General features: G+C 33.1%; 5 protein-coding genes across 8 annotated transcripts; 2 read left to right on the top strand and 3 right to left on the bottom strand.

Moving 5' to 3' along the window:
* The first annotated feature begins 303 nt into the window (after positions 1–303).
* Positions 304–2306, top strand: LOC112459427 (delta(3,5)-Delta(2,4)-dienoyl-CoA isomerase, mitochondrial). The gene is made up of 7 exons (XM_025023518.1): positions 304–531; positions 764–908; positions 983–1071; positions 1168–1295; positions 1446–1726; positions 1818–1944; positions 2084–2306. The coding sequence occupies exons 1-7, from the start codon at positions 483–485 to the stop codon at positions 2180–2182; spliced, it is 918 nt and encodes a 305-aa protein (XP_024879286.1). The 5' UTR covers positions 304–482; the 3' UTR covers positions 2183–2306.
* On the bottom strand, positions 1882–3759 carry LOC112459428 (dynein regulatory complex protein 8-like). Of its 3 annotated transcripts, none has more exons than XM_025023521.1 (5): positions 3660–3759; positions 3197–3313; positions 2997–3117; positions 2686–2896; positions 1882–1972 (listed from the first exon to the last, which is right to left on the bottom strand). In XM_025023521.1, the coding sequence occupies exons 1-5, from the start codon at positions 3745–3747 to the stop codon at positions 1964–1966; spliced, it is 546 nt and encodes a 181-aa protein (XP_024879289.1). In that variant the 5' UTR covers positions 3748–3759; the 3' UTR covers positions 1882–1963. The 3 variants fall into 3 exon arrangements, with proteins under 3 accessions (XP_024879289.1, XP_024879288.1, XP_024879287.1); XM_025023520.1 differs by lacking the exon at positions 1882–1972 and adding an exon at positions 2360–2550 and having other exon boundaries at positions 3384–3753; XM_025023519.1 differs by lacking the exon at positions 1882–1972 and adding an exon at positions 2361–2550.
* A 357-nt stretch (positions 3760–4116) lies between these two features.
* LOC112459425 (cleavage and polyadenylation specificity factor subunit 1) lies at positions 4117–11366 on the bottom strand. Its single transcript, XM_025023516.1, has 21 exons — positions 11057–11366; positions 10765–10979; positions 10114–10424; positions 9782–10032; positions 9507–9688; positions 9123–9407; positions 8842–9015; positions 8353–8487; positions 8113–8262; positions 7602–7763; positions 7283–7518; positions 6851–7061; positions 6604–6770; positions 6139–6385; positions 5885–6070; positions 5505–5753; positions 5280–5432; positions 5031–5207; positions 4678–4951; positions 4441–4570; positions 4117–4322 (listed from the first exon to the last, which is right to left on the bottom strand). The coding sequence occupies exons 1-21, from the start codon at positions 11223–11225 to the stop codon at positions 4136–4138; spliced, it is 4251 nt and encodes a 1416-aa protein (XP_024879284.1). The 5' UTR covers positions 11226–11366; the 3' UTR covers positions 4117–4135.
* A 6-nt stretch (positions 11367–11372) lies between these two features.
* LOC112459429 lies at positions 11373–12561 on the bottom strand. Of its 2 annotated transcripts, XM_025023523.1 has the most exons (3): positions 12502–12540; positions 11899–12404; positions 11373–11709 (listed from the first exon to the last, which is right to left on the bottom strand). In XM_025023523.1, the coding sequence occupies exons 2-3, from the start codon at positions 11963–11965 to the stop codon at positions 11444–11446; spliced, it is 333 nt and encodes a 110-aa protein (XP_024879291.1). In that variant the 5' UTR covers positions 11966–12404; positions 12502–12540; the 3' UTR covers positions 11373–11443. The 2 variants fall into 2 exon arrangements, with proteins under 2 accessions (XP_024879291.1, XP_024879290.1); XM_025023522.1 differs by having other exon boundaries at positions 11899–12561.
* Positions 12562–13594: 1033 nt separating this feature from the next.
* LOC112459426 (macrophage erythroblast attacher) lies at positions 13595–18442 on the top strand. The gene is made up of 5 exons (XM_025023517.1): positions 13595–13633; positions 14614–15025; positions 15324–15636; positions 15786–16095; positions 16566–18442. The coding sequence occupies exons 1-5, from the start codon at positions 13595–13597 to the stop codon at positions 16665–16667; spliced, it is 1176 nt and encodes a 391-aa protein (XP_024879285.1). The 3' UTR covers positions 16668–18442.
* The last annotated feature ends 293 nt before the right edge of the window (positions 18443–18735 follow it).

Below are 18735 nucleotides of genomic sequence, written 5' to 3'. Positions count from 1 at the left end.
GAAACAACGACGACATACGTCAAACATTCGAGAAGACAAAGGTTTAATCAGAGAGAAGAATGAGAGTGGTCATGAGTCATGCCCGCGTTTTAAGTGGTCCCCGTCCACAAGCGCCTCTATGTGCACAAAACGTGCACATTGAACTACGTAGCCATGTCCACGAAAATTTCTGATGGGTAACGCGTTATGTGCACGCTCTATTGGTTCTGATCCGTGCTACGTGCACGATCTTTTGGTTCTGTTCCGTGCTATGTCCAAAGCGTCGGTAATGCATGATCCCGAGCCGCATGACCACTCTCATTCTTCTCTCTGATTGTAGTATGTGTCTCTGGGCGTATATGTGTATATGAATAATATATTTGCATTTTGCACTTTGCACTTTTTAGATACTTAGTTTACTTGGTTAAATTTATGTCGTGTAATATAAATACAGTAACGCACGTTCAGCTTTATACTTTATTTCTGTCTGTCAAACACTTGGGATGGCAATAAATATTGTGAAGAATAGATTATCGGGATCAATTGGGAAATGTAAGCTGCATAGATGCCTAATTCTTTGTTTTCAAATCTGTTTAGCGTACTGTTTAAAAACTTGCATATTTTTGTGCATCTTCAGTCATTTATATGATCAGATGTGTTCCTCTTCCACGTCAAATTTTTTTAATTAAACAGTTTTAATCAGTTGAGAATCTTGGTTATAGAGAGATCTAGTTGTTATGCGATAATTATAATGTATTTTTTTTTAAAACATCTTTAATTGCAGATTTACAAGCTGCCACCGCGCTGAGATACTCCACAGAAATGTCGACGTACAAAACACTAGCAGTATCTACTCCAAAACCGTTTGTTTACATGGTCAAGTTGAATAGGCCGGAGAAACTGAATGCAATGAATTCGACTATGTGGAAGTAGGTAATCTCTTGTCGTCTCCCTGTTGTTTCATGACTAAGCGCTTATGCTCTCATGGATAATTTTCTTTTAGAGAATTTAAGGAGTGTTTCAAGGAATTATCAACGAATCCAGATTGCAGAGTAGTTATTCTGTCAGGTGCTGGCAAGGTGTTTTGCGCGGGTAAATTGTGATATAAATATAAGGATTATTATATGTATGTATTCATCTGAGTGCCGAAAGAATTTCACTTTGTAATCCGACAATTTGACGTTGCAGGAATTGATCTGCAGGGGATGATGGAAATAGGTCAAAGCTTAGCGGAACACGAGGACATTGCGCGCAGATGCAAACTTCTAGAGCCTAAAATTAAGGATTATCAAGATTCATTTACTGCTATAGAAGAGGTATCTCAAAGTTATTCACAAAGATATAATTAATAAAAATATATTATGATTTACATTTTTTATAGATCTAGTTTTCACTGATGAACTGTTTTATTATGCTTCTTTTTAATTTATATGATCAAAATAATGGACGCAATATTATTTTGACAGTGCTCAAAACCTGTGATAGCTGCTGTGCACGGTGCATGCATTGGCGCAGGTGTGGACATGATATCCGCGGCTGATATACGCTACGCTTCTTCCAATGCATATTTTCAAATAAAGGAAGTTGATATAGGTATGGCGGCTGATGTAGGTACGCTTCAGAGATTTCCAAAAATTGTGGGATCTGACAGCTTGGTAAGAGAGCTTGTTTATACGGCGCGAAAGTATCCAGCTACTGAAGCGCTGGAAAGTGGATTTATAAACCGCATGTTGGATAATGAGGAGAGGTGAGATACATTGAAACGAGAAATATAAGCTTGTAATGATTATTCGAACAGAATGATATGAATTAATATGACATTTATATTTTCTACTTAGCTTATTGAATAAATCAATAGAAGTTGCTGAAGATATCGCAAGTAAGAGTCCAGTTGCAGTGCAAGGTTCAAAAATGAATCTGGTATATTCCAGAGACCATTCTGTTCAAGAAGGATTGGATCATATTGTGAGTGCTTTTTTTCTGCTTATTCCACCTGGAAATTACATAATAAAAATTTGTTATTTGCTATAAATATATGTATGAAATAATTTCTCATACTTAGAGGGTTGTTTTGATAATACATTTTTGGGATTTATTTCAATAGGCAATGCAAAATAAGGCAATGCTCCAAAGTGAAGATTTTTTGAATGCAGCTATGGCTCAAGCTGTTAAAGGTGATCCTCCAATATTCTCCAAGTTGTAAATTATTTTCATTCTTAGTTTTAATATTTCTAATATTCTTGATATTCCCAATATCACATAGATATTATATCAATGTTATATTAATGTTAGATATAAATGGGTACATGTATTTTTTTGGAAATATATTTATAAACAAAATATAAAATAAATTTATATAACTTTTCTAATCACAGATTTGAATATTTCTTATATTGATATCATATCCTTTTCATATAAATTATTGCCACTAAAGTAATATATTTTGTGTCAGGTAATATCTTCCTTAAACAAAATGCTTTCCCATCTGCGCCTTTTAGGCAATTCTGCCAATTTTGCAGTTTCCATTTCATCAATAATATTATATACATTAATATTTTCGGGAATTTTTACCTGTAATTTTTATATCTTGAATGATGATTTCAAACAATATATTTAATAACGCGACGATTATTTAAGATAAAATGTATATTCCTGTTAAAAAAATTTTTTTTGTAATATTGAAAATAAATTTATATTTTTACGCACAATTAGCAAATTGATGTAATGCTCATAATTAATTTTTCCAGTTTCGGCATCGCAGGCTACGGCCATCATATCGGCCACTTCTTCCTTTGTAAATGGTTCCCCAATTTCCATAATTGATTTCTCTAAATCATCTTTCATGATATATCCGCGATTTTCAGGATCTAATAATTGGAACGCTTTCAATAACTCTTCTGGTTCTGCTGGTTTAAACCTAAATACCGAGCAAGTTTATAGTTACTATGTTATATTATCCATTTTCTGATGCACCGACTACTTATTTCGATAACGAAAAAGGTTTTACTTAAACATACTTGCGTTCGTTAATCGCTTTGCTCATATATTCCACAAATCTGTTCAGTGGCACGCAATTATTTTCGACATCTTCTACTTCTACTTGTATTTCTTGTAACTCAGCTTCCGTGATGACACATCCTGTTAAATAATGTAAAAGAATTTGAATTGTGTGTTCTGCAAAAAAAACTTATTAGAATTTTTATAACGTGAACATTACCTAATGCTCTAATTATAGTTCCCAAATCTCTAACATCTACCTCTCCACTCCTTGCATTATCAAACACATCAAACGCTTCGCAAAGTCTTCTTTCTAACAATGATGGTTCAATAGGCACTGAGTAATAACATTAAAATTGTTAAATATTGATTGTTAAATAGACATAAATTAATACTAAGATACTTACTGATACTTCACAAAATCTAACTTAGAAACTTTTTTAAAGAAATATGAGAAAAAGAGAAGAACGATTTTCAAGGAACTTGACAATACAACTAGCTTTCAAGAATTGTTTGATCAATAATAAGTAATATGAAACTGTGTAATCTCAGGGAAGTTTTAGTCTATAATAGAGCTTTCTCATGTAACTATCTTTATATGAATCGTTCATTTATTTAAAAAATTGGTAAATTTTATTTTATATCTGTACATATTAATTACAAGATCTTTGAGTAGTACGTACATTTTTGAGTCTCTCTTCGTAAAGTTAACCGTCTTTCGACGATACTCTTTCTGGCCAATGATGAAGGCGACATAAATGATTGATGCATTTTTGAAAAGATATGTCGTCACAGTGACGCAATATATTTCTATTACTTAATTTAATTGTGCATAAATAAATTCATCAGCCTATGTGGCAAAAAATTATCATAAAGCACTATCATTTTTTATGTAATAAAATACAATAAATTATATGTCCGTTTAGTATTGTTTGATATTAAAGTGCAACAAATTTAGGTTCAATCAATAATATAACATGATTTATGAGTTAAACAATTGCAAGATAATTGTGCAATGCTGTGATCATTTCAGGATGTACATACTATTCATACATGTAACATTTAATAATGCTACAGGCAGAGTTTTATATCTTATGCTATTTTCAATATAAAAATAATAAATTGGCTATATAAATATAAAAATATAATACAATTGCAATTAAAAATGGGCCGTTTGCCGATCAATCTCAATAATATCTTCAATAATCTCTTGAACGCGCGTTCCAATTTTCTTTGCCAAATCTGCTTTCTCATTGTTTGGTAAGAAGAGGTAACGCCAAACCAAATCGCCATCAATGATGCCCCTTGCCGGATTCCCTTGATTTCGTACGTAACTTTTATACGTGCTAAATAAAAGAAAATATTTCTATGTTAATAATATTCTCAAAAATTCAAATAATTAAAGTAGCAAGTAAAGGAATTAACAAATGTATAATATCTATATAAATTTTAATTGAAACTTGCCGATAAGCTTTTGGATTCAAGCCTGCAATGTGACAGATATGTGTAACCAGCACGTTTTGTAACATAAGTAATCTCCGATATGTTTTTTCTGGTACTGGTAGAATATAACCAAGGCTGCCGTCCAACGATGCTAAAATGTAAGAAGAGATATATTCGCATGCAAAAAAATACTTGAATATTTCAAAAATATTCCATTAAAGGGTTATTGCTATTTCTAAAATACACGTTTCGACTTACCGTACATAGTAACATGTCTTTTATCAGCACCAGAAAACTGTTTCTTGTCATTTGCAGGATCGGTGACTCTACATCTAATACGAAAGAAAGTGTTTACTTTTTGTCCTAGATGAAAATCCGCCTTTCTAATTAGCTTTTGACCTCCCAGACTTTCTCTGGACTCCGGTTGATACATAAATAAAGCTAAATTGCTCTCCCCATCAGCCACAACAAAACCTAAATTTGTATTATCAATTAAATACTCTATTGTGTATACTTCCGCAGGTCTAAAATCCTGTAACAAAATAAATTATATATTTTGAATGCATTCATAAATATGTAATTTATGTACATACAAAATAAATCATACTCACTCTGCTGACAAGAGAGAGTGTCCTATATTCTTCCTGAAATCTCAGCAAACTAATGGATTTGTAAACGTCGGCTATCAGAATAAGACTTTTAATACTTAGCATTTGATGGATGTAGATTTGGGTATCAATAAAAGCGACTCCGACAAGATCGTTATCTTTTAATTGCCAAATATATATCTGCAACAAAACAATGTTTAATGCCATTTACAATGGACGCAATTCTCGTAGAAGTGAATCAAGAGGGAATACCTTTTGTCCAACAGCTGAGACTAAGAATCCTGATACTTGTGTTATAGCAGTTATAGGTCCCTTTTGTTCCTTCGCATAAATCTGTTTAAATCTATTTTTAGTTAATGGCTGGCCAGGCTCAGGTACTACTTCAATTATGTCGAATATAAGTATCTGAAAATTTTAAAAATAAAATCATTAACTGATAAAACTTGAACATATTTTCTATATAAATATAGAACTCACTCGTCCTCTGCTTGTGATATCTTCGCCGTAATTATAATTTGTTCCTAATACTATGTAACCTTTCAAACCAGATCTTGTTCCTTCATAAGCCAGAGATACATTCTTTAAACAAGTGACATGTTCCCATTGGTCCAGCTCGATTTTTGTATTGGGAATAGTTTCCCATGAAACCGGAGAAAATAGCACAATGGAAAATTGTTCTTGGGTTGGATAAAGAAATCTTTCTGGACGTTCCTCTTCCGTAAATTCCTAATTGATAAAAAATGCATTTGTCAATATTAATTTTTAGTGTCTCTAAATTTGGTACTCTAAATATTTGATACATAGATATTGATAAATATTCTGAAAAATTGAAAAAAATAAAATTTATTTGTCAATACCTTGTCTTCGCCGTTAAATCTGTAGTAACTTTTCAGAGGTTCAGCTGTGCTTGTTATAACGCAGTAGGTCTTGCTTTCGAGATGGTACGTAACAAAATGCGGGGTACATCTTAAGGGAACTTTTCTAACTGGCCACGGAGCGTCGTACGATAAATGAGTTGGTAAAACGCATATCCGTAGCTCTTCCTGGAAAATGAGATCTGTGCCATCTTATCTTACTTATTATGAAATATATATTGAAAACAACGTTATACCTTTCTATTAAAGTACAGGAAACCTTGAGGACAATTAATATTATTAAAAGCAGCGAAAGATGTGACGGAGCCATCAATGCCCATTGGATGCGTGCGTAATTCACCACGTCCAGTTAAAAATATCCAATGTGGATAATCGCTGCAGATAAATACTCCATTATACCCGGCGATATTGCTAAAGTAACGCATCACGCAAATGCGAGAGTCGCTCGTGTTCCTTGGGATATCTTCCTCCTTGGGTCTTGGACTGTGGAGAAAATTCAGTTAAAAATTGTTTTACTTAAATAACTTAAATAAAAGAGCTTTTTTAAATACAAGCTCCATTTTAATAGAAATAAATAGTAGTACAGTAATAGTTATTTTTTAAATATGTTATATATAATGTAGTAATTATTATTATATTAAAATTACTATTCTATATCATATTAGAAATTACAGTAGCATATATGTTAAAATTACTCGAACCTTAAACGTCCCGGAATTATTCCATGGTCCAATTTCTTAAACCTCAGTTTTAGATATCCCTTTGGATACCTGTAAGCTTGATATATTTGCAATTCTGAGTCGAGACGTACTAAGAGCATCGGTCGACTTCCATGATGTCCTAGAGCAACCATCAGAATTTCACGGACCTATAAAAATATATATTTGTTAAGAGCATAAGATTTTTAAGATTTCCACATACCAAGAGACACATTTGTAGATAAATTACCTGCATATCAGGGTGGGGAATTTCATTGAGTGGCGTTGACTGCAAAGTTGTGGATTCCATACTGTCGTGCAATACATACTGGCCGAAGCCAAAGTTGCGAATAAGATAAGATAATCGTAAATCAGGTAAGGAATAGATTTCCAGCGTCCCACTGTCTCTATATACAAGTAGCCAGTACGTGGACTTAATTTCTTGCAAATGCCTTTGCCACCTATTACAAAAATTCGTATCACGAAAATGTATATTGATACGCTATCCTTTTTATATCAGAGATATAGAATGTACTTAAAAAATATTTGGCCGAATATTTCGTCTCTTCTAAAATTCTAATTTAATAATAATAATAATAATAATAATAAACGTTTAAAATATAATAAGTTCAGCCAAATACTTTAGAAACACGCTGTGTAACGAATAGCTAAATAATTTTACCAAGGTAGTTTTTTAGCAGTTCCATCTGATGCTTTTGGATATGATGGTGCAGGCATTTGGAATGCTGGGGCATCGCCGTACAATAGATCGTCTTCATTATCGATATTGCTAAGTACGGAAGGTTCCTCTACATTGTATTCTTCTTCAGTCTGCTCATCGTCTGCATTCTCAAGTAATTGCGTCGTAAAAATCCCGCTTACGTCTCTATAAGCGCATAATGCCTCTATCTGCGGCCGCTAAAGATATACACATACAAGTAGTATAGATTTCAAGAATAGTTCGTGTATTATTTATGTAACATTAATTATTATCAACTTACAAACAGTAGATTGGCAGTTTGAGCATGCAATCTTGCTGTGCCTCTTACTTCTCTAAGTGTCAATAACATCACTTGTCCGTCTTCCGAGAGTAACGCTACGTATGGATCGGCACAACTTGCATGCACAATTGGACAACCAAGATCTATAGGCATATGTTGAATCTGTAATTAATAATAAATATATAAAAGTTAGTATTGTGTATAAAAATGCAAATGTATTTATTTAATGGTAAAATTGACGAAGAAATAAACGCATAAATCAAAGAAATAACATGAAAATATCATTTACTTTGCTTCTACGTGTGTAAAATTTGTATTCAATGAAATATTTAAATTCACAATAAATCATATCTGAGGATTGTCAATTAATAAAGATATTGAGTATTCTATTTCCAGTTTATAACAAAGATTTTATACGAGATTAGTTTTTTCATAAAAAAAATGATAAACAAAAGCAAAAACCGCTCAAATAAAATCAACCTAATGAATATTTAAGGGTTAATGTGCATACTTGTTCAATGCCTTGCAAAAGACGCACTCCCATTTGAGTAACTTGTACAATGTATCGGTTAGCACCAAGATTACCGGCGAATACTGTACTCCCCTGTGTACTGAATCCACTCTGATCTACCTCATTAATCTCTTGACCGGTTTGCAGAATCTGTGAATGAATTATATTACAAATTAAGTATTAATTATCATCTAAGACATAAAGCAACACTTAAATGATATATTAAAAATATTATTATACCATAGTTGAATCTTCTTGACTCAATATCAAGAAAGCGTGAGATCCTTCTGCTTCCGTCTTGATTTCATCGTTATTTAATGTGCCAATGACAGTCCACATGTCTTCACAGCCAGGAAGCTCAAATGTTGTCACAACCTATTTTTATTAAAGAGATTTATTAGAACACAATTATACTTTCAGTAAATGTGGCGTCTTATAATTTGCAAGATTAATTTTAGTAATAGATAATCATCAACTTTCTCTGGTTAATCTAGAATTAATTATTCTTTCCTAAAAATGTACACAATTCTACAAATTCTATAATCAAATGTTTTTCTCTCGATTAAAGCAAGCATTAGCTTTGTCTAAATTAAATATTATATCAAGAAACTTGAAAGAGAAAATGTATAATAAATAATATAAATTTAATTTTACCGTAGCAATCAATATATTAAAATTTAGAATATAAATTGTCTACACATATAATATGTAAGTATGCTTTAATATTACCTGAGGACGTATAGAACGTTGCAATACGCAAAGTGCACCATTCTTTCCATATCCGGATGTCGTCACAAGTTCTACATCAGGATCTTGATTCTGTAGAAATTCTTCCGATAGGAAGGCTGGTTCTCCCATTGAAATATTTCCACATGGTCCAATGTTCAATAAACTGTCACATACCTACGAATAAAAAATTGATTGCGATTGATACAGAAGAAATAAAAAATTGAAATTAATATACAACAGAGAATATATCGTGTATAATAAATAAGAAAAGTTGCTGGTACCTCAAAAATATATGAAGTGATCTGAATAGATGTATGAGTTTCGCTACCATACACTTCTAACTCTTCTGGATCTTTGATATCCAATACATCCGACGCCATCCAGTCGCCAAGAAAGTCTTGCTTCGCCTTCTTAGCTGGAGTTTCTTCACTTTCATTTTCTTCAATGGTAATCTCACCACCATTCAGATTTTTCAAAGTTTCCGGTTCCTTCTCCGTGAATCGCAATAGTAACGAATTACCAAGTCGAGACCCGAGGAAAAGATAATTATCCTCGCACATACATACCTAAAATATAACAAATATATAACGTAACTATACATGCTATCGAAAAGATAGATATTTGCATACATATATAGCGATTAAAAATCAAGTACGAATGCTTACACATGATGTTAACACACTAGCAGCAGCCTTGTCAAAGTGAAATCCACGCACAGATCGCATACTGTCGGCAAAGAGAGACAAAACATAGAGTTCTCCACTTTTCAAAGAAATAACTAAACGATCCGCAGATATAAATGCTACCTGCGCTCCTTCCAAACTCATCTTTACTCCTTCCTGCGGCTCTGCAAAAATAAACCAAAGTAACGAATACATATTTAATAATTAATACATGGACATCATAAATTGTACATAATACTACTAGAAATTCTGCTTACTTAATGGAAAATTTGTACTTGTGTCTGCTAAACTATTAAGTGATACTCCATAAGGTGGTATGCTTTGATTTAAATAAATAAGCGAGTTGACTGCCATTATCAAGGTGCCACCCAGCGGTTTCTTCACAGGTACAGCTTGGTAACAGTCAAACGGCAAATTGGAGACTGACCAAATGATAGGATGAACCCTTTGCTGAATATTCAAAGATATGGCAACCATTGCGCAAGTGTCCTGTCTCACCGCGATACGCCTGTATACACAGATCACAATAATTCATGATTGATGGATATTAATCTCTTATTTACTTGGTTAATATAAAACTGATCTTTACCCTGAGAATGTTCTTACTGGTTCGTATAAAATTAATAGTGTAGGTTCATAATATCCATGCAAAAACTGTAAGTCTATCACATTATCCATCTTCTCCTCCAGTGTTTTCAATACTATCATGTATGAGGACAATATTGGAGTCTTATTGGAAGACGATAATTTCGCAGTGTCAAGTAAGTCACCGTCATCAAGACTGGGGTCCTTACGAAAAGGTAGCACAACCAGTTTTCTACCGAATATCAACATTACTGCGCATCTTCCTTCAGGATCCACTCTTACTATCGGTATATGATGATGATTCGTCCATCCATCCTAGTCAAATAAAATGCAAGCTAGAGATATTTGTATATCGCTAAGAATTAAATTTGGGTTGGATAGATCAGCGTTAGAGCAATCGCTTGCCAAGCAAGAGATCCAAGTTCAATTCCTAGAATTGTCATCCCACATATAACATTAGAAATTTTGAATCAAAGAATATTTATAAAAACAAAGTATTTAAAACATAAAATCTCTGTGTGACTGGAAATAAACAGATTGCAGTACTGTGTCATTCCTTGAAAAATAAAATATCACAAGACATTAATAGCTTCAAAAATAAAGTTTAGTTTTCCAGCATGAAATAAGCTTAGCCCGTTTCTATAAAAATAGCAACCTTTATCTCTTCCTCCTCAAAGTAATGCAACGACACCGTTCTCAGGTCGTGAATGTCCTGATCGTACTCGACAACGGACAGTTTTGCGTCGCGGAAGCTGAGCAGCAGAGAATCCCTTTGCGATCCGATGAGATGAACGGCCTGCATGGACATGATGTTCCCGTGCAAAGTATACTGCGCCAAGCACTCCAGTTTCATTTTAGGGGGGCGCATTTCTGCAAGAAAAAAAATATACAAATATGTATTCTGCCACTTTGGAATAAGGTGTTAAAAAATTGAAATTGAAAGGTACCTGTGTATTTTTCCCTTCTTGTCATGTCGACGTCGGGAATTAGGCGAAACACCCGTATAACATCCGCGCCGGCAACAACGAGACATTTCTCAGTACGGTTGAAGAAGTGACATGTGATCGCGTGCTCGACTCCCGTTGCGGGATGAGTACTTTTGCATATGGAATACATGACCGGGGGTCACAGATCGTCGCAAATTGTCGCGGATATATCCGCGGAAAGATGTTTTACTTCGAACAGATTGAACTCCGGAAGGCTGGAGCGTAGCGTGCACAAATCACGGTCGACGCGGTCTCAGGAGGTTAGGTCACACTTTCAGGGCTGCCAGAATGTGTGCCGCAGAAACCGCCGCTAGAGCGAGCTGAGCTAGCCCAAAATCCGCACATTCCCTAGCAATGTAGCCCAATATCGCTTTTTTTTCGTATCTCATATAATATGATATAATATAATATCATATAATATGATAATAAACCATGCTGTCGCATCGAAGACTGTGTTTTTCTGTCTAGGACTTGCTCTTTCTCGCAATGTTTATTAGATTTCTTATGGGCGATAAGATCACTATGCTTTGCACGCAAATGACATTTGCATAGTTTACAGTACGCTTCCTGCTTGCCATTCAACACATCAATCTCATTGCTTTCTTCAAGCCAATCTATGGACACAGTAAAAATGAAAAGACGTCGAATTAGACCTCTCTTCGACGCATTCGACGTCTAATTCAACATCTATTCTATCAACTATTATTTCTCACTGGGCATATATAAACTTAAATCTCAAAGAATATAATAGAAGCATTAAACAAAAAAAAATAAAGTTAAAACAGTACAGATTTGATACTTACTCTTCAGTTCTGGTTCTATTAACCATTTCTTTTGGAAACGTTTCTTATATTTACCCCATTTACCCATCTTTACTATTGTAATATACAATATATATATCACATTTATTAAATTGCACACGATATAGATACCATAAGACAAATTTAAAACTACCCGCTCATAAAAGCTATTAATAACGATCAGACAAGAAGAGGACTGTGTAAAGATGTCAAATCGTGGCCTTGGTTTTGTGCAGACACAACGACAAGGCACGTCAGTGTGGCGCTTGGCGCTCGTCAATTTGTCGAAGCGTCACACCGACGTGCCATTTCGTCGTGTTCGTGCAAAGCTGAGACCTGGCATCTCTGTCGTGCAATGTCCAAGTGCGTTCCTTGTCTGTGCGGCGCAAGCGTAGAATGCAGCCATAGATTTGTAAACCAGTGTTGCAAATCTCATAGTGCCAAACTATCGGTGTTTCCACAAATTCAAACCCAGATGAATTGAGTATTTTCGCTCAAGACACGGTGTACTGTAAGATATAATTGTAAGATTACATAAAAATTATATTTTACACCGTGGCTTAAAAAATAGCAAAATGCGGAAATCCTCGTTTGAAAAATTTATACCGCACAAGAGTCCTCTAGATAGCCCAATTTGCGTTAAATAGCCCAATCTGGCAGCCCTGCACACTTTAAACAATAAACTAGGGTTAGGTACCAAATATTCCTTTTCGGACCGTTCGAACGAGTTTCAGAACGCACCGATATCGTTTTAACTACACTCTCTGCACCAGGAACGAGATAGAAATTTAATATATCCATTTATTCGAATAAACTCCGATTAATTTATCGACGGTTAATTTGCCGATCAGTATCTATATTTTATTAACACACGGATAGAATTATCAATTTTTATTCTCTAAAACGTAAGAAAAAAGATTAACTTGGAGATAATAAATGTATTAGAAATTTTTGCTGTAAACAATATATTTTTCTATTTCTATCAATTAATGCAGATTAATCTCGATTTAACTTACTTTTTACCTTTTTCTTGTTCTAAAAATTTAAAAAAATTAGTTTAACTTTTTATCTTTTTCTAGTTCTATGAATAAAAAAAAAATAAAAAGTAATTAATTAAGTTAAATAATCCGATATTAAAAGCAATTTATAATTGATAGAAACAGACATTTGCCAATTGAATTAATCACCGATTAAATTAATCTGAGTTTATTAATCAAACTAATGCATTGAAAATTGAGGACTGCGTGTTAATTCGAATTCATCTGATTAGATTTGAGAACAAAATGGATATTAGAGATTTGAGGTAATTTGATTGGTCGAGTTTCTCAAAGTCCGACAATGGGCCTTCAATGCGGAACTGATACGGGCTTTAGGCGTCAGCGCGAGAGAAAGACACAAAAGCCGAATTTTAACGCGTAAACAAACCGACACATGTGACGGAAGAGTGAACTAGAGGTGAATGTGGATTGACGTGGGTGAGTGCAAGAGAGCTCGGGCTCGGATGCAATTCTTCTTCGAGCCGTTCGCTCCCTGTGCAGTCGCCGTCGATTCCTCTTTCGATCGCGTTTGACATGGACGTGAATATCGCGTCGCGACGTGCAGCGTGCAGCAATTGACACCTAATCAGATCGTCGACTCCGCGTTCTCCACTCCGTTTCCTGTCTCCTTGTCCCCTCATTGTCTTGGGCATTTAACCAATATGTCAGACGTGAAGAGCCTCGAACACCCCACGCTGAAGGTAAATTTTCTTCATTACACGGGATGCTTTCGAGATATTTTACCGTTTGGAAATTTTATCCTGACACCCCGCATAATTCGTACACACACACACACACACACATACATATTTGTCAAGTAAAGTAATCATCTTTTATGATGTTTAAAGAAGCATTTCTCTGAAAATAAATCTAGGAATAAAGGTAAACCGAATGTTTAAAAAGTGTTACATATTTTGAGAGCAGGTAGTATTCATTAAAATGAGAGGAAAATGTCCAGTAAATATAGGTCTTTAATCAAATACCTATTAAGATATGTGTGTGGGCCAGTCTTTATCGTATACTATACCTACTATAGAAAGTGCTCTGTGTAGTTCCCATTCATTATTATACGTCCTTCAGCCTTACATCTCACAATCAGAGAATTACTCACCCTTGCAAATATACCTGGCTGCTTTCAGATTTGCTGGCATGCATTAAATACAATGCAATGTATAAAGGCCTTGGTATATTCAACACCGATCAATGACATACGAACATTGCATTGAACCACATAGAGCACTTCATATAGTATATGATAAAGATTCGCCCACATCTTAATATGTATTCGATTTAGGTCCTACGTTTACTGGATATTTTCTTGTTTTGATGAATACTATCTGTTCTCAAAATATGTAACACTTTTCTTTAAACATCCTGAATAATACTTTTTGAAATACAAATCTTTGAAGAACAAATAATATCTAAACAAATAATCTCTAAAAGTAAAATTCTTAGAAGAGATAAATATTTTATGTATAAATATATGCAATAAATGTGTAAATGTATTACATAGTCTGTCAATTTTCTGTATTAAACGCATGCTTTATTTCATATTTATTCTAAATTCCTGTGATAGAAACTTTGATGATTATTTATACAGTGTTTAATAAATGTTTTAACAAGAATATATATCAAAATCTGCTTCATCTGTATTTAATTAATGCAATTAAAAAAAAAACAGGTTCCATATGAGCTTCTGAATAAGAAGTTCCGCTCCGCTCAGAAAACTCTCGACAGAGAAGTGTCCCATGTCCAGGCGGTGTCTAACGAACTTGAGAAAAGTCTGAAGACCGACGGATCTTATGTGGCAACAGGAGAAATCAGCAAGTTGCTCGGTGGCGTGGTCGCCAGGCTTCAAGTTCTAAAGCGTAAAGCCCAGGAATCCATAGCGGAGGAATTACAAGCCGGCATGGTGTGCAAAAGAAGATTAGATCACTTAAAGGATCATGCCAATACCTCTCCGAGTGCCGTGAATCAGTGGAGACGACAGAGATTAGACAGAATGCTAGTGGAATATTTTCTTCGCAAGGGATATTATAAAACGGCAACTAAACTGGCAGACAGCAGCGAGCTTAGAGATCTAACAAATATTGGTATGTTGCACTTCTCTTATCTTATCTGAAATAATGATCTATCAATATTGAAGTTATACTAGAAAATCACATCTTCACAAAAATATAATTTTTGTAATGGGAAAAAGTAGGATTATAGAAAAAATATTTAGACATGTAAATTTTTAAAAAAAATTCAAAAAACTAATAAAAGAGCCAACACACACACATGAGTTGAAAAAGTATCCCAAGAAAGAGAAATTTAAGAAAATATTTCTTTGAATTGTCAAGTTTCTTTATAAACTTTTTATGTTTACCAAGTATTTTGGAACATTTACAGATGTATTTATGGTATCGAGAGAAGTAGAGAAATCTTTAGCCAATCACGAAACTGCGAGATGCATCGGTTGGTGTCACGACAATCGTTCGAAATTAAGAAAACTAGGCAGTACTATGGAGTTCAATTTGCGCGTGCAAGAATTTATCGAATTAGTGCGAACCGACAGGCGGCTCGATGCGGTGAAGCATGCTCGCAAATACTTTGCTAACTATGACGATTATCAGCTGCAGGAGATTCAGTGCTGCATGGGTCAGTTGGCCTTCCCGGCCCACGCATACTTGAGTCCTTATAAAGATCTACTGGATGAAAAGAGGTTTGTTTATACATTTGCCATTTATAAACTGACATTGTTATCGTATTTAATTCGTTATACAAAGTTGAAAAATCTTGTAATAATATAAAAATTATATAATAGTTTATTCGATTTATATAAATCAATAATTCATAAAAATTTGTCTACAGATGGGATAAGCTGATCGAGACATTTCGACAAGAAAACTACAGACTGTTTCAGTTAGCGAGTCAGAGCGTATTCACGGTAGCTCTGCAAGCCGGTCTGTCAGCTCTTAAGACTCCCCAATGTTATAGTGCTAATAAGGAAGGCCGAAATCCTAGTTGTCCAGTTTGCAACGAAGCATTGAATGAATTAGCCGCACCGTTGCCTTTCGCTCACTGCTCACAATCACGACTCGTTTGCAGTATAAGTGGGAAACCACTAAATGAATATAATCAGCCTATGATGATGCCGAATGGATATGTATATGGTGAACAAGTAAGTTAAATTATTAAAACATTAATAAGTTAAATAATAATTAAAAAATGTTATAACTCTTAAAATATCAATATTTCAAAGTATTGAAAAGAGTAATGCTAGTAAAATAAATGGCCTAAAGATAATATAATATCAATATGACGTCAATGTAGAGTATTAAAGTAATTTCGAATAAAAATATTAATTATTACAGTATTAAACGTATTATACAAGGAAGATTGATGCATGCACTATGTATGTACGTGTGTATGTGTATTGTGTTCTATACATGTTAATTTTAGTCAATTGCGTATATGTATTAATTATAAATATGCATTTTTTTCAATAATTTAATTTTTGACAAAAATTTAATTTTAATTATATATCATAATTGATTTTAAAATTTATTTCATAATATGTATTTGAGAAAATGTTAGATGAGTGTATTTTTTTAAATATATATATATTTGCACTTATAATTTTTGTTGTAGGCATTGGAAAAGATGGCTCAAGAAAATAACGGTACAGTGATTTGCCCAAAGACCAAAGAAGTATTCCCATATAAAAAGATCGAAAAAGTTTACGTAATGTAAACTTCCATATATTGACACAAAGTATATACATACGTTGTATTATATGCTTAACGCTTATGGCCCTCTTCTTGCTCCAATCTCTGTTATTTAATAATAATAATAATAATTGTATACTACTGATATATTACTGGAAGGAAATAACATCTATTTTTAAGGAAAACTTGATCGACTTATTCACATCTATAAAATCCTGTATTAAAAACATATGCAATTAAAAAAATATTACTATTATTATAATTTGTTGTACGGAAATATTAGCTGATTATTTGTTAACGGGGATAGTTAGTCCTTATTCATTTATTTAACGTTCTTTCTACAATAAATTGAATGGTTCAAATTGTTTCCATAAATCTACTTATTGATAAAACGCAACCGTGAATTTCTTATTTTACAAGGTCTTTACTTTTACATATCTAAGGTTCAGAAGTTGCATTCTCAATCGTGGATTAAAAGAAGTCGATTTTCCAGATGTCGAATAAAATGATGCGCAAATGTAATATTAAAAATTTAAATTTTTTGATGTTCAAAATTTAGTGAATTATTAGTGAATTATAAAAAGTGAGAATTTAATTGACTTGATTTTTCAAAATAAACTTCTCTTTTCCAAAAACCAAATCTTGGAAAAGATTCAAATGTAGGATCGAAAAATATTATTGAATATTATTGAAAAATAATTTTAAATAGCTTAATGTATTTACGATCGAGAGATCTGCAATTCTTTAAACTTGGATATTTATAATTAATATATTGTATAATTAATATATTATGCATACATTCCAACATAGAAATGATAAAGCTCCATAGCGATGATAATGAATGAATCAAACCTTACAACTTATATCATTAAAGGCTTGTATCATTTTTATGTGGAAATGAATGCGTATTTAAATCTTATGTATAAATGTGTAATACTAATGCGTGAATATTTTTAATAAAGATTGCTTTATAGTATAATCTAAATGGTACGATATGCGCGAAACAATCCGTCGAATGAAATTTACTTGTGTGACTGAGAATCCACATATAAAAATATTTTATCTACTCTATCAATTTCTTTTTCCTTTTCTCTTCCTTAAATTCAATGAGTCTTCCGATTTTATTGGATTATTTATCGAATTCCCTTGATCATTTATTGTCTGTTGGTTTATATGGAGGATTGTCCTTGTAGGAATTCAGAATGCGTTTTAGAATTACCATTTTCGTCAGTAATAAGATAACGCGATCGAGGTAAGAAATTCCATTATTTTTTTTTAATAAGTAATGAATAGAAAATATTACACATATTTTCAATTGCAACGCAATGATTCTATGAGGCAACTTATTTATCATGTTATAACTGTATTTTCGTGGAGATGATTTTCATATATATAATGTTATAATCTATTAAATCAATTAAATAGATTAATTAAATTGGATTACATATCAATGTAATCTAATTTTTGTTAAATTCTTAGAATCATTGCATCACAAATGAAAAAGTCCCTTTTCTTCAAATGCGTTTGTCGTACAACTGGTTACGTTCATCGATTAGTAAAAGTTAAGTCGATGAAAGATAATAAATTGATTATGATTATGCAGAGTAAGTTGATCGAGATAATAAATGTGTTATAGAGAGTTTGTAGATACTATATCAGTATTCCGTCTTTTAGAATATCTAACGAAGAAGTTATTAATTGTTCATTTGTGAGAGATGAGGGCTCACGATAAATTACATTTTAGCATAATTAAAAATGCATGTGTAAATGCGATCAAATAAAATTCGCACTTGTGCTGAATACATCCCACATCTTATACAGTGTTCCTAAAGTACTTCGACATATTATATTCTGTATTGTGCGGATTTAATAGTGCTTATCAGTACAGAGTAGAATACAATTAATAGATAAAATCAGTAAGAATAGAATTTGGTAAAATTTAGTCAAACATTTTAGGAACATCTTGTTTGTATCATAACGGAGCATAACATTTGGATGAAATTCCTGTACAAAAATATAAAATTAAAAACACTTATAAGCTGTATCAAAATGTATCCTGTACTAAAGTTAGTTAATATAATGTAATATAAATA

Source organism: Temnothorax curvispinosus, unplaced genomic scaffold, assembly GCF_003070985.1.
Source record: "Temnothorax curvispinosus isolate PA1 unplaced genomic scaffold, ASM307098v1 QBEX01009828.1, whole genome shotgun sequence".
NCBI lineage: Eukaryota > Metazoa > Arthropoda > Insecta > Hymenoptera > Formicidae > Temnothorax > Temnothorax curvispinosus.
The sequence above is the reverse complement of the archived record's forward strand: the minus strand, read 5'-3'. Positions and strand labels throughout refer to the sequence as shown.

Coding starts and splice junctions, on each gene's coding strand:
- LOC112459426 (XM_025023517.1), top strand. CDS start 13,595: ATGTCAGACGTGAAGAGCCTCGAACACCCCACGCTGAAG. Junction 15,637..15,785: donor GATCTACTGGATGAAAAGAG/GTTTGTTTATAC, acceptor ATTTGTCTACAG/ATGGGATAAGCTGATCGAGA. Junction 16,096..16,565: donor GATATGTATATGGTGAACAA/GTAAGTTAAATT, acceptor TTTTTGTTGTAG/GCATTGGAAAAGATGGCTCA.
- LOC112459428 (XM_025023519.1), bottom strand. CDS start 3,747: ATGCATCAATCATTTATGTCGCCTTCATCATTGGCCAGAAAGAGTATC. Junction 3,118..3,196: donor AACTATAATTAGAGCATTAG/GTAATGTTCACG, acceptor ATTATTTAACAG/GATGTGTCATCACGGAAGCT. Junction 2,551..2,685: donor ATTACATCAATTTGCTAATT/GTGCGTAAAAAT, acceptor TAAAAATTACAG/GTAAAAATTCCCGAAAATAT.
- LOC112459427 (XM_025023518.1), top strand. CDS start 483: ATGGCAATAAATATTGTGAAGAATAGATTATCGGGATCAATTGGGAAA. Junction 1,072..1,167: donor TGGCAAGGTGTTTTGCGCGG/GTAAATTGTGAT, acceptor TTGACGTTGCAG/GAATTGATCTGCAGGGGATG. Junction 1,945..2,083: donor AAGAAGGATTGGATCATATT/GTGAGTGCTTTT, acceptor TTATTTCAATAG/GCAATGCAAAATAAGGCAAT.
- LOC112459425 (XM_025023516.1), bottom strand. CDS start 11,225: ATGTATTCCATATGCAAAAGTACTCATCCCGCAACGGGAGTCGAGCAC. Junction 10,425..10,764: donor TTGAGGAGGAAGAGATAAAG/GTTGCTATTTTT, acceptor TTATTTGACTAG/GATGGATGGACGAATCATCA. Junction 6,071..6,138: donor TCCTGTACTTTAATAGAAAG/GTATAACGTTGT, acceptor CTCATTTTCCAG/GAAGAGCTACGGATATGCGT.
- LOC112459429 (XM_025023522.1), bottom strand. CDS start 11,965: ATGGGTAAATGGGGTAAATATAAGAAACGTTTCCAAAAGAAATGGTTA. Junction 11,710..11,898: donor AATAGAACCAGAACTGAAGA/GTAAGTATCAAA, acceptor CTGTGTCCATAG/ATTGGCTTGAAGAAAGCAAT.